We start from the raw sequence: 13324 nt of genomic DNA on the forward strand, positions 1-13324 counted from the left end.
CAAGGACTTGAATGAACGTAGGAAAATTAATTAAATCTTAACTAAATTAATCCTAATCAAGTTTTTGCAATTAAATATACTAAGCAAATAATTAAACTAAGCAAAGATATAATATAAAGTAGTAAAGAGATGCAAACAATCTAGAGAAAAGAATTAAGGTTTTGGAATCCGCATTGTAAGTCATATCAACATATATTTATGATCATTAATTTTTCTCAATTGCTGCATGATAATTTAGAAATCAATCTTGCTATCATGGAAAATATTCTCATTAAAATCCTTGTTTTAAAAATAAAAAACATGCTCTTCTTCGTTTCCTAGGTATAAAATCAAATCATCAATTGTATCCATAACCAAACAAATCACAAGAGATATCCAATTTTAAAATTAAGAAATAATAAACCAAACATTCAATTAATTAAGATAAATCTTAAATCATGAGAAAAACATGATTAAATTCATATCTAGAATCCCATCTTAGTCAATTGACATGAAGTAAGAACAATTTAAATTATTAAAGAACAACTATTGTGGGAAAAATCAAATCACATGAATATTACTGGTAATTTTTAACAAGGTTTCATTCTCAACCCTAATTATAAATTTAGCTACTTATGGTAATTGAAATAAAACACAAAAATAAAATACTAAACATTAAACTAGACAAATAAAATAGAGAAAGAAATAATCACAATGATGTCATGGAGAAAAACTACAGAGAAGCCACATGCAGTACTGCCTGTTGCTCCAATTTTCTGTATTGCATCCCAGCCCTAGCACTAGCCTCCTCTGAATTTTACCCTAAAGAGCCTTTAAATAGGCCTGGGAATCCTATTACAAATTGAATTCTTATTTGGAGAAAATCCTAGATTTTCAAGCTTCATTTAATTGACGATTTTGGCTTGTTTAACGTCAGAATTTGGGCTTTTGGTAAACTACAAAGTTGTATCCCTTTAAGTTAACTTTCCATCCCAACTTGAATCATCTCGATTAGATATCAGAACCGAACGTTATGCCAAAAATACTAACTGATGTGCAGGCTGGAATTTTAATCCGAATTGGACTTAGATTTGGTGCAAATTTCCTATAATTCCTTACTCCAATTGGACTTAAATTTAATTGGGTTTTCCTTCTTTAACTTCATCATGCCCCTTGTAAAAGTAAAGTCCATTAGTTTTCTTCTTTGCACAAATCTACTTATTTATTTCCATTTTCCTATAAAAGACAAATTCACACAATAAAATTCAATTAAGCACAAAATTGATAATTTAGCATTATTCCAAAACCAAATATAAAATGCATGAATTAACTCAAAATAAGTATGATAATGCTTTCTAACAATGATATAAATATGCAAAATTAAGTTATTATCAATGCACATCAGTAATTAAGACAAGACATGATGATTTAGGAAAACCAATAAAACAATTTAGTTTCATAGTAAAAAACCTAGGGGGAAACTTTCCCAAAAAGCAATCAATTATAGTAAAGAGAAGTTTCGAATCTAGTACAAAACCTTTGTCCCTAGACTATACAAACCCATTAGATGAACTTACAGCAAAAACTTTCTACCACTTCAAAACCTTTGAACTTTCTAGTATAAGAACGCTCCACCCATAATCACAATTGGAACCTCCAATTGAATTCAAGAACCTCTTGAAGGTTTTCCTCATAGCAGCAAGTTTGTGGTGGTTGCTATATATGGCTTTAGCTTCTTCACCAATTGAATCTTCAGATCTACTTTGAAACTCTTTGGTATGGTGAAAAAAGAAAAAGAAAAAAATCTTAGTTACAAAACCCTAGTTGCATAAATGGAGTGTTTCTCTCTCTTTAAAAAGTCTTCTAATAGATGGCTTATAATGTCCTTTAAATACCCGTTCAAACAAATCTCAATTCGGGTTTCAAACAAATAAGTTATGGGCTTTTTTCGCATTGTTGATCCACAAAGCTCAATGTATCGAGAGGTATCAAGACTGCTATCAAGGAGGCAGTAGGTTTTGAGCTTCTATAGAGAGGCATCGAGGTAGTATTGAGACTGCTATCGAGACTATTATCAAGGTACATGCTGAAAATGTGCTGAAAATACACTTTTCTTGAGCTTTTCTTGAACAAAATTTACGTCTTCTACTTAGTCTTTAATTACAACTTTAAGACACATCGAAACTCAATAAAACACATATAATTTGGTATGGTTTGACAATACCAAAACATATAACCCTAACATATAACAATTTATTTTGAGTAATGCTAAAAACAACAATAACATTCCTAAATTAGCATAACAAAAAATTTAAATTCGAGATTTGGGTGAGTCCATGTGTGAGTTGACATGTTAATTTAGAAAGTTGGGAAATTATTGTAATATTTTGTTGTGCCCATTTCCTTACTAATTTTCTTTTTTCTTTTTTCATCTACTAATAGTAGGGCATAATTAATAGTCTTATAGGTATAGAAATATCCCTATTGGTTAAAATTTGGGGGTATTGTTCAACTTAGGGGCCTTAGGTTGCCACTTAATTGGCTAGTGGTAGGGCCAGCCCAACAGATTTGGAGGCCTAAGCTTCAAATAGGCCTTTTGTAACAACCCAAGGAAAAACGCTAGCCAAATTTGCGCTATACCTCAAAAGGTCTATTCACAATTGAGGCTACTTATAGTTGTTAATAAAGCTCAGATCTACTCAGTAAATATCTGATGTGGGACTCATCATACACCCACACATATCACACAATCAATTAAATTGGAACATCACAATCTCCCCCACTTAAATCCCTAACATCCTAGTTAGGGCCCACTTTATGGGGTAATGTCTTTGAGAGCACACGAGGTTATCGGGCTGGCTCTGATACCATATGTAACAACCCAAGGAAAAGCACTAGTTACTTTTGCATTATACCTCAAAAGGACTAGTCACAATTAAGGCTCCTTATAGTTGTTAATAAAGTTTAGATCTACTTAGTAAATATCTGATGTAGGACTCATCACACACCTACACACATCACACAATTAATCAAATTGGGACATCACAATAATGTAACGACCCAAGGAAAAGCGCTAACCACATCTGCGCTTTACCTCAAAAGGACTAGTCACAATTGAGGCTCTTTGCAGTTGTTAATAAAGCCTAATTCAACCCAGTAAATACCTGATGTAAGACTCATCACACACCCACACACATCACACAATCAATCAAATTGGGGCATCACACCTTTTGGTTATTACTTAAATAATATTTAATTAGTGTTTTATATCATAATTTTTGATAAACAAAATAGAAATAAAAATCATATGACTATTTTTTGTGTGGAAAAAAAAACAAAAAATGTTACAAAAAACTTACAAATTGATGTAGTAATAAGCATGATTGGTGACACTTTCAAGATATAATAAACGAGCATTTGAAAGAATAATGTTAGTGATACTATAAATTTTACGACATGAGACTTACAAATATGTATCATCGATCAATTACAAAAAGTAATTCAAATGTGCATTTAATAGGTTGCTAAAGTCCACCAATGATATTCATTGTCACATCAATTTGTAAATACTATGTAGTAAAATTTATAGTATTTATAGTATTTTCCTTTTGAGAATTAGAATTACTTCTTGTAATTGGTAACGCATCTAATTTTTGTAAGACCCATATATTTAAATTTGTATTATTTCTAGCATTGCTCATTTTTTTGGGCATTCTAATAAATGAAGAAAAAACGTGAAACTATTTTTTTTTAATATCTCCAATAGATATTTTTTAAAACAAAAAAATCAATTTTTTGGCCCCACATTTGGGTCTTCCTCTAGTAGAGGCCCTAGGTGATGGCCAAAAAACCGTTAACTGATCACCAGCATTTGACAAAAAGTTAATTGTTTCATGGCCAACAAACCGTTAATGATCTGGAAGATTTTTTGTTAGGTTGTAACTTGTAATGTGATCTTGCGGAATTTGTAGGACGCTTTGATTAGATTTAACACGTCCTTGAATTTTAATTCACCTGGGATGGATTATTTTTGCTTAAATATTATCCTTTCAAATGTTTTGGATCTTTTTCTCATTTGCTCTAATTTTCTTCCCACCATTTTTTAGGACTTTACTCTTACTTGATATGGTATGATTTCTTTTGGTTAAATTCTTGTTTGCTTTGTCACTCTGAAGGTTTTTATTTATTTATTTATTTTGTGCAAATGTCACTTTGAAGTTTGAACCCTGTCATTTGACATCTCAATTTGAATAAGATGCCTTTGATGTATTTCAAGGTTGACTGTAGCTGAACCATTGAACATGTCATACTGTGGGGGTAATCCCTAACTAGGTTAACAAAAGAAAATGAGCAAGATCAACGTGCTTATAGCAAGGGGCATTTTCCATAGTTAGGACGGCAATGGAATGAAAGTCTTTTTCACTCATCCTAAGCTCTAGCATTTTATCCTAAAATACCTTTAGGACAATTACTTTAAAATTACCTGTTAACATGACCTTCTTTTTTAAGGCCATAAGCTTTCATTGGTAAAATGATCTTAATAATGGAAATAATGACCCTTGCTCTAATCATTTAAAATTTGATGCATCAAGCAATGAAATTTGAACCTTTGGTCAATCTCTGATTTAGATTCTACTCTACTTTTGGGTAGGTCCCTCCTAATTGAGGTTGTTAATGTTAGTGTAGTTTTGGAATGTGTGTAAAAGAACGAGTGCTTCATGGATAATTAATGTTTGAGAAAAATGTGACCACCATGCACTCTTGGTGCGGTGATTACTCCATAAGTATAAATACTTGTAAGGTATTGGGGATAAGGATCGGAGTTTAAGTTAATTTATAAGAGGAAGTTTCACACACATATACACTTAGATTAGCCTAGAATAGAAAAAAAATTGTTTGAGAAAATGTGCACCACTGCAAGATTTGTGTATTGTATGCCACCTCTTTTTTGTAATAGATGGTCATCTAACTTGGACGTGTCACTTTCTACAAGTAAAATTTTCGTTTTTACTTGTCCCTCCCAAGAACACATGCACTCCAAAACTTCTCTTGATTTGTATATTGTATTCATTTTGTGTATTTGATAATTTTGTGTATTTGATAGGATGATCTCATCATCTTCTTCTTTTTTATCTTTTTTTTTTAATATACTATTGATTTCTAGAGTTTAAAACTTCCTTATCAATTTTGGGACCGTTTGGTATGGCATTTTGAGCAATAATTTTTAGTTTTTAAACAATATTACCCACACTTTTTCTCTCACATGTATTTTCAAAAAATATAAACAATATTACTAGAACAACGTACTAAACGGGCCCTAATTTCTAAAGTTTAAGATAACCCATGTGCTTCAATTTCACATTACCCCAATTGATTGAATTTCAGTGTTAGGTTATACATATGTCATTTCAAATTTTGATGCCATTTCTCTCTCTGGTCCCCCCAATCCCAATCTGATTCTGCACAAACTAAACCATAAATAAATTAATATCCATTAGATCATGAAAACCAAGCCTCCAAGGCAAATACTTTTTTTATTAAAAAAAAAAAAAAAAAAAAAAAGGGAAAGCAAATGAAATTCAGAGGAGTTAGATGGAGATGGAATGAAAACCTGAGAACCAGAAATTCAGAGAAAATGATGCGTTAGTTAGAGGTTTGAATCTCTGTGTGCATGGGAAGAATATGAAGGAAGATTTAGAAGAGGAAAGACTGAGCAGCTTATTGTATTTGAATCCCGAAAGTAAGCTAGGCCTATTTAGAGATCCAATTCCTAGATCTTATGACGCAAATGATGGAAAAATGTCAATAAAACATATAGCCATCGACCTTAAGGATACATAATGTACTCCAAACTAAATGTAAGGCCCACTATAAAACATACAGATTGAAATTCGAAATAACGATAGAAAGAAAAAGGACAACTCTCCCAAATTCGCAACAGGCTTCGGATGCTCTAACTGTTCAGCTAGCAAAAGGAATTTACTCCTGACATCACCAATATAATACCTGTCAGAACTTAGAACTCTCACCTATAGACCATAATATGACAAATAAATGTGCTTGTAGGCTAAGGCTAGTAGCATTCTCATATCCTGATCCTGACATCAATGCCTGATCATGATTTAAATGCCGAGGTAACGACGAAAAACAAAGCAACACAAGCGATGCCAACAATTCAAACAAGATAGCTAGGGAGGAACATAGCTATCATTAGTAATTACATTATGAGCTCATCCAAGGGCTATAGCTGGATCGTCCCAAATGTTTTTCCCAACTTTGTACTTTCCCTTTGAGCAAGTGGTGGGAGGAGTAGAAGCCGTAACTTCAAGATACGGAGTCGGAGAGGATGAGATAATTTGGATAGACAGGGAAACCACAATGTCTCCTTTCTCGTCATGGAGCTTTCGCCTCTTCGGATTGGCAGCAAGTTGGGACAGGGGCTCATTTTCCCTCTAATGTGGGCATACTTCTCCTTACTATACTTGGTGGCCATCTCTACTAATAAAAGGAGGAAGGTGAGTAATCATACAAAATGACGAGAAGACTTATAGAGATGAACTTACTTTTTTCTTCTCAACAAATCTTCTCTAACACGTACTTGGAAGGTTCAGGTCCAAGGCAGCAGTCAAACAAATGATGAGGGTCAACCAAGGCATCAAAATCCTCAATTTCTCAGGCAAAAGTAAGGGCATCCCAAACTCGTCCACGGTGTTGACTCTCCAACTCAAGACGATCAGAAGCTGCAAAACCAAGAAAGAAGCAATGTTATACATGCAAATGTTAAATGAGGAAATCAGGAAAAATGATAAAAAGTACACAAGTGGTGGAACTTCCCATTTCCACAAAAACCTTGGGACTTCACCCTAGAGGTCGTTAGACATGATTTCCCAACTAGTTCTAGAGATGAAAAAATTGTCGTGATTTCCAATGACGAAAGGAGGAAGGAAACCCAGAGACGACCCTAGATTTTCTATCACAAGGTAGAAGCTCAAAATACCCATAATGTGTGGAAGGTTTCAGACGGTATAAATATAAAAATTCATTCAATTTTATCATGTCCCCTTCACAGGTAGACATCTAGATCGACATACAACTTATGACCGTCCTGTAGGCATTAGGTACGAGTTGACTAGGGGCAATTTGGAAATTAGAAGAAGTTGCATAATAAATGGATGAACTAGAAAATGAAGACCATACAAAAAAGCAGCTTCACAAAAGCACACTTCCCCATGGGCAAAACTACAAGCCTTTTCGCTAGAACGGGGCAAGTGAATGGTGGTACCTTTGGCGAATTGAAATCTTTTCTAAAACCTTTCAAGTGCTTTCCTTTTATAGAACAAAACTCAAAAAGAGCATGCAAAGGAGTTGAAGAAGAAGGTGAGGGTAGTTTTGAGACAGCTGTGTCAACCTCCTTACATAGGGATTCAGCATTTGATGATAACCCTGTCTCTAACTCGCACGACCTAACATCATCTCCCCTATAGTCTACGTTGGTCATCTCTAGATGGTATTTAATCAAAGAATGGCAAATTAAAGGATAAAGGGAGAGCAAAACAGTTTTGAAAGCAATAAAACGAGACATGTATAGACCTACTTGGGGCTGCCCACTAGAAGAGTACTCAAGGTAGACTCCTAATCTAGCAAAGAAAAAAGAAGTAGAGGGGCACTCTTGTCTAATGAAATCGAAATCAACCATCAAGAAAGCATGAGGAAAAGGGACCTTACCAGGAAGAGAAAGAGTTTGAAATTTGAAATCCTTCAAAGCTTCAGGCGCATAGAAAATAAGGTAGAAGAATTTTTTCTAAAAAAGGGAAAACTGAATCTAAGGAGCACCAAAACAGAGAAAATTTCACATATATTACAAATAAAACAAGGACACGTGTTTGTCATCTGGTGAAGCGGTCATGTCATATTTATTGCAAGAGAAGAATTTCGGGAAATGGGAAGATGCGAATTGTCACAACTGACCGTATTCCTGTTCTCATCCAGGACCTGGACGACAAAGGAATGAAAGGGGCAACTGACGGAGCGGTGATTAAATGGTCATCTGTTACCATGGACGACCGTAAGCACATTAAATGCTCATCATTAAGAAAGACGATTGTGAACACATTAAAGGCAAAAATAACTCCGCTAAACCAGCTAGTAACGAGTAATGGCGGAAGGGTTGTTACAAAAGTCTTGATAGGTCGTCTGGGCGTCACAAACCCCTATTTAAGGAGAGACTTCATTGCCATCAATGCTGTAATTCATTTAGGTGCAATGGACAAGTGTATAAACTTGAGCACTGGTTATATAAAACCAGCTAACTCAAGTAAGTGGTCTCATTGACATCTGATATCACAGCATACGCAATAGATTCTTAAGTAGAAAGAGATATTATCTAACTTAAGTATAGGAGGGCCTTTGGCTGGCAGCATCCCGGTGTCTTTCATACTTACTCCTTTTTTATCTCAATAGGTAACCAAGCTCGTCCATCGACATCGACGAGGAACATAATGATGAGGTGATTTTGTGCTTCATCAGATGCTATTGTTTCCTAAAGTTTAAAGGTTGAGCACTTTTAGTCCCTTAATGTTTCACATGGATGATTTTAGTTCCTAAAGTTTAGACAATCCATGTGCTTCAATTTCACATTACCCCAATTAATTGAATTTGAGTGTTAGGTTATATATATGTCATTTCAAATTTTGATGCCATTTCTCTCTGGTCTCCCCGATCCCAATCTGATTCCGCACAAACTAAACCATAAATAAATCAATGAGTATCCATTAGATCATGAAAACCAATCCCCCAAAGCAAATACTCTTTTACTTAAAAAAAGAAAATAGAAAAGAAAAGAGGAAAGCCAATGAAATTCAGGAGTTAGATGGAGATGGAATGAATACCTGAGAACCAGAAATTCAGAGAAAATAATGCGTTAGTTATAGGTTTGAATCTCTGTGTGCATGGGAAGAATATGAAGGAAGATTTAAAAGAGGAAAGACTGAGCAGCTTATTGTATTTGAATCCCGAAAGTAAGCTAGGTCTATTCAGAGATCCAATTCCTAGATCTTATGACGCAAATGATGGCAAAATGTCAATAAAACATATAGCCATCGACCTTAATAATACATAATGTACAAAATAAATGTAAGGCCCACTATAAAACATACAGAATGAAAACCAAAATAACGATAGAAAGAAAAAGAACAACTCTCCCAAATTCGCAACAGGTCTGGATGCTCTCACTTTTCAGCTAGCAAAAGGAATTTACTCTTGACATCAGCACATCACCAATATAATACCTGTCAGAACTTAGAACTCTCACCTATAGACCATAATATGACAAAGAAATGTGCTTGTAGGCTAATTCTGGTAGCATTTTCTATCCTGATCCTGACATCAATGCCTGATCATGATTTAAATGCCAAGGTAACGACGAAAAACAAAGCAACACAAGCGATGCCAACAATCCAAACAAGATAGCTAGGGAGGAACATAGCTATCATTAGTAAGAACCCTGTGGCAGCAGCAGCAGATCCTATTCGTCCAAAAACTCCAGCAATCCGTGGCTTCCTATGGGTTAGCAAGACAGCAGCGATGGAACAAAGATAACCCACCAAGTTACCAACCACAACACAAACTAGGAAGACCTTGTTGGAACAAGATTTTCCAGTAAAATGGAAAACAATGACAGTAGCAGATGTTTGGGCTGCGACTGTGATGGACATCATGGCTGCGACAGGTGGTCTACGGTTCCTACCTCCACCTCTGCCTTCCACGTCACCTCCACCTCCACCTCCACCTCCATCTCCGCCTCCGCCTCCGCCTCCTTCTTCATCTCCATCTCCGTCTCCGTCTCCACCTCCACCTCCACCTCCTCCACCGCCTCTGCCTCTCCCTCCACCCACTCCTCCACCAGTCTCTCCACCTTCGCCTTCTCCTTCACCTCCTCCGCCTTCATATCTCCCAACACTTGCACTTCCACGCCCACTTTCCTCTTCCTCTTCACCATTACTCCCTCCTTTGGCTTCAACACGGCAATTAGTAACTTCAATAAGCCTATCTTTAGAATCAGAATATAAATGTTGCAGATGTAGGTAAAAAAGCAGATCAGTGAAGATCATTGAGAGTAACTTGAAGCGTGACTCACCGAATCTTTTGGTTCCATCTTGACCTGTGCCACTGCCTCTTCCATTACCTTTATCAACACGGCCAAGTACAACTACTTTAGGATGCTGCTCAGGGCTCCCTTCCAGACACTGCAATATATCATACTCCTTGAAGCTCAAATGGTGGAAACTCATGGTTGCCCATGAATCAATAGCGCGTGTTTCTTTTCTGGATGGAAGAACACCGAGTTCTCCAACGATCATCAGCAAAATCAGCATGATCATCACCAGGCTGCGAAGAACCTTCTTTGATCCCAGGTTGCTTTCTCCATTGCCGCCACTTCCTGCAGCACCACCATTAGCCTCTATTGCCGTTGATGGTAGTAAAGGCTGTTCTAGAAAGCCTAGGCCTGCATCTTCATCACCCTTACCACCCACAAGCATTGATAAGGTTGGTTCAGGTAGATCTGATTGCACGCGCAGCAGCCATGGACTTCTTGCCTCGCCAAGTCTTGAATGAGGCAGGGAATCCAGTTTATCCCCCAAGATCATATCTGGGTTTTTTGGAGGATAATCAGATAAGGCAGAGCTTGCAACCAAAAAAACCAGGAAAATAGGAAGGGTTATATTCGCCTGACCCATATTGAATATATGAACCAAAGCAAATCTTAGAGATGTTAAATACTACAGCGAGAGAACGAGATATATAACCAAATTGTTGTTCGTGGGCAACGAAGAAAATCTCAGTGAAAGAACCAGGATAGCATAGGGGAATTTCTTCGCAAGTTAAGCATGTCTTTCCTTGACTCGTTTCAGATCACCATCTAGAAACTCTGGAAATTTGGCTAGAGGAACACCAAACCCCTGCATTTTTAAGGGCCTGTGTTATATGCATTTTTTTTTTTTTTTTTTTTTTTGTAAATATTTTCTCTTCATCGTTAATGAGCATTTGGAAAAATAATGAAATTTCAAAGAAAAATTGAAAAGATGGTGCAGGTTTTTAATAATTTATAATTCTGGTGATCTAAACTCATATATTCATGAAAAAGATATTTAGAATTTGGTTTTTAATTGTTAAGTTGAAACAAATTAAAGATCATTATTTTAATGGACTAAACAAAACTCAAAATGAAACAAATTCTAATTAAATTACATTTGTTCTTCTTTAATTAAATTAAGTATGATATATATATATATATATATATATCTGTACGGCACCGAGCTCCCAAAGCCCATACTGGCCTTGGGCCCAGACCCATCTAGGCCCCGAGCCCAAGCCCATACCGGCCTTGGGCGCAGGCCCAGCAGAAAGTTCCAGTTACCTTATGCCCTTCTTGAAACTGCCTTAGAGCAAAAACAAGTTTTGGGTATTAAGTTCCCGGGATTGACCGGTTAATCTTTCCCGGTAGAGCGCATGAGTCATATCCGGGAAGGTCATGATATGCACGGAAACGTGAGTTGCCGAACATAATCGGTGAAAATGGAACCAAGTTCCAAGATCATAAATGCTGCACCGCCCTTTCACCTAAACAACCACTTTAACCAGATAATACTGGACCTTCAATAGCACTAACGGTGACTGTAATCATGATCTCCCCACTAACCTTGGCTATAAATAGAGGAAAGTTGGGAGAAGAAGGGGTTCAGAAAAATTGAGAGAAAATAGTCAAGGAGAGAGTATCAACTGAGTGTTGCTTTGAGTCCCTCTGCCGAGAACGACCCATTGTAGGAAATCCTTAAACCCACTACAAATAAATTGTGAGCCCAAGTAATCTAAGGCCCAGAATTCTTGTACTTGGTTCTTACAATATCTATATATTATTTGATTTAGTCTTGTATTTTTTTAATTAAATATGCATCATATATAAATAATTTGTGCCGAACTTTTACGAAAACTGAACTCGTTATGAATTAATTTTGTTTGAAATAAACTGTATATCTACTTTTGGCAAGGACATTGCACAAGCTCTTGTCACAGAGAATAGGGGGAGGAGTAAGAGTAGAAATTCTAAAGGGCGAGGTAAATCCAGAAGTTGGTCAGAATCAAAAGGAAAATTCAAATGCTTTTATTGTGATAAAGAAGGTCACATAAAAAGGAACTGCAAGACTTGGAAGAACAAACAAAAAGAGGATAAAAATCAGAAAAATGTGGATGATGAGAACACTATTGCTGTTATAGTGTTGGAAGATGAGGTCCTAGCCATAGAACAAGATGATAGTTGTATAGTTTCAGATCCTTATGTTGAATGAATGATTGATTCAGCTACTTCCTGCCATGTCACTCCTAGAAAGGAGTTATTCACTTGATAAAAAGTAGGAAACTTTGGGAGAGTGAAGATGGGCAATGGTAGTTATGCGGACATTGTGGGAATTGGTGATATTTATCTTAGGGCTAACACTGGATACACCCTGATTTTGAAGGATGTGAGACATGTTTCAGATATTCGCTTGAATTTGATTTCCACTCATGTTCTTGATAAATAGGGTTATGACAATTATTTTTGTGATGGAAAATGGAGGCTTAGCAAATGATCATTGGTGTTTGCTAGAGGGAAAATTTGTTGTACACTTTACAAGACACAAGTAAAGTTGTGCAAGGATGTTGTTAGTGTAGCTCATGAGGATTCTTTGCCTAACTTGTGGCATAGGCAGTTGGCTCACATGAGTGAGAAAGGGCTGCAGATTTTGGCAAAGAAGTCTCTCATTCCCTTTGCCAAAGGTACTTTATTTGGTAAACAACATAGAGTTTCATTTAATATACCCTTTACTAGAAAACCAAATATATTAGATCTTGTTTATTTTGATGTATGTGGATCCCCTGATGTTGAGACTTTAGGTGGAAATAAATATTTTGTTACATTTATTGATGATGCTTCATGAAAGGTATTTTACGTTTTGAAAACAAAAAGACTAGATATTTGAGCACTTCAAGAAATTTCATGCCATGGTGGAGAAAGAGAAAAGAAAGCCTTTGAAGTGTCTCTGTAGTGATAACGAAGGTGACTACACATCTAATAAATTCAAGAGTTACAGCTCAGAGAAAGACATTAGACATGAGAAGACAGTTCCTGGTACCCCACAGCAAAATGGTGTGGTAGAAAGGATGAACCACACTATTGTTGAGAAGATCAGATGTATGTTGAGAATGACTAATCTGCCTAAGTCATTCTAAGGTGAAGCTGTTGTGACTGCATGCAACCTAATTAACAGATCTCCATCAGTTCTTTTGGGTTTTGATATTCCAGAAAGAG

At 36.1% G+C, this 13324-nt stretch overlaps 1 protein-coding gene across 1 annotated transcript; it reads right to left on the minus strand.

Moving 5' to 3' along the window:
• Positions 1-9374: 9374 nt before the first annotated feature.
• LOC126703780 (uncharacterized) lies at positions 9375-10721 on the minus strand. Its single transcript, XM_050402852.1, has 2 exons — positions 10115-10721; positions 9375-9991 (listed from the first exon to the last, which is right to left on the minus strand). Exons 1-2 carry the CDS (start codon positions 10713-10715, stop codon positions 9375-9377), a joined length of 1218 nt encoding a protein of 405 aa, XP_050258809.1. The 5' UTR covers positions 10716-10721.
• Positions 10722-13324: the final 2603 nt, after the last annotated feature.

Source organism: Quercus robur, chromosome 10 (genome assembly GCF_932294415.1).
Source record: "Quercus robur chromosome 10, dhQueRobu3.1, whole genome shotgun sequence".
In the NCBI taxonomy this organism is placed as follows: Eukaryota; Viridiplantae; Streptophyta; class Magnoliopsida; order Fagales; family Fagaceae; genus Quercus; species Quercus robur.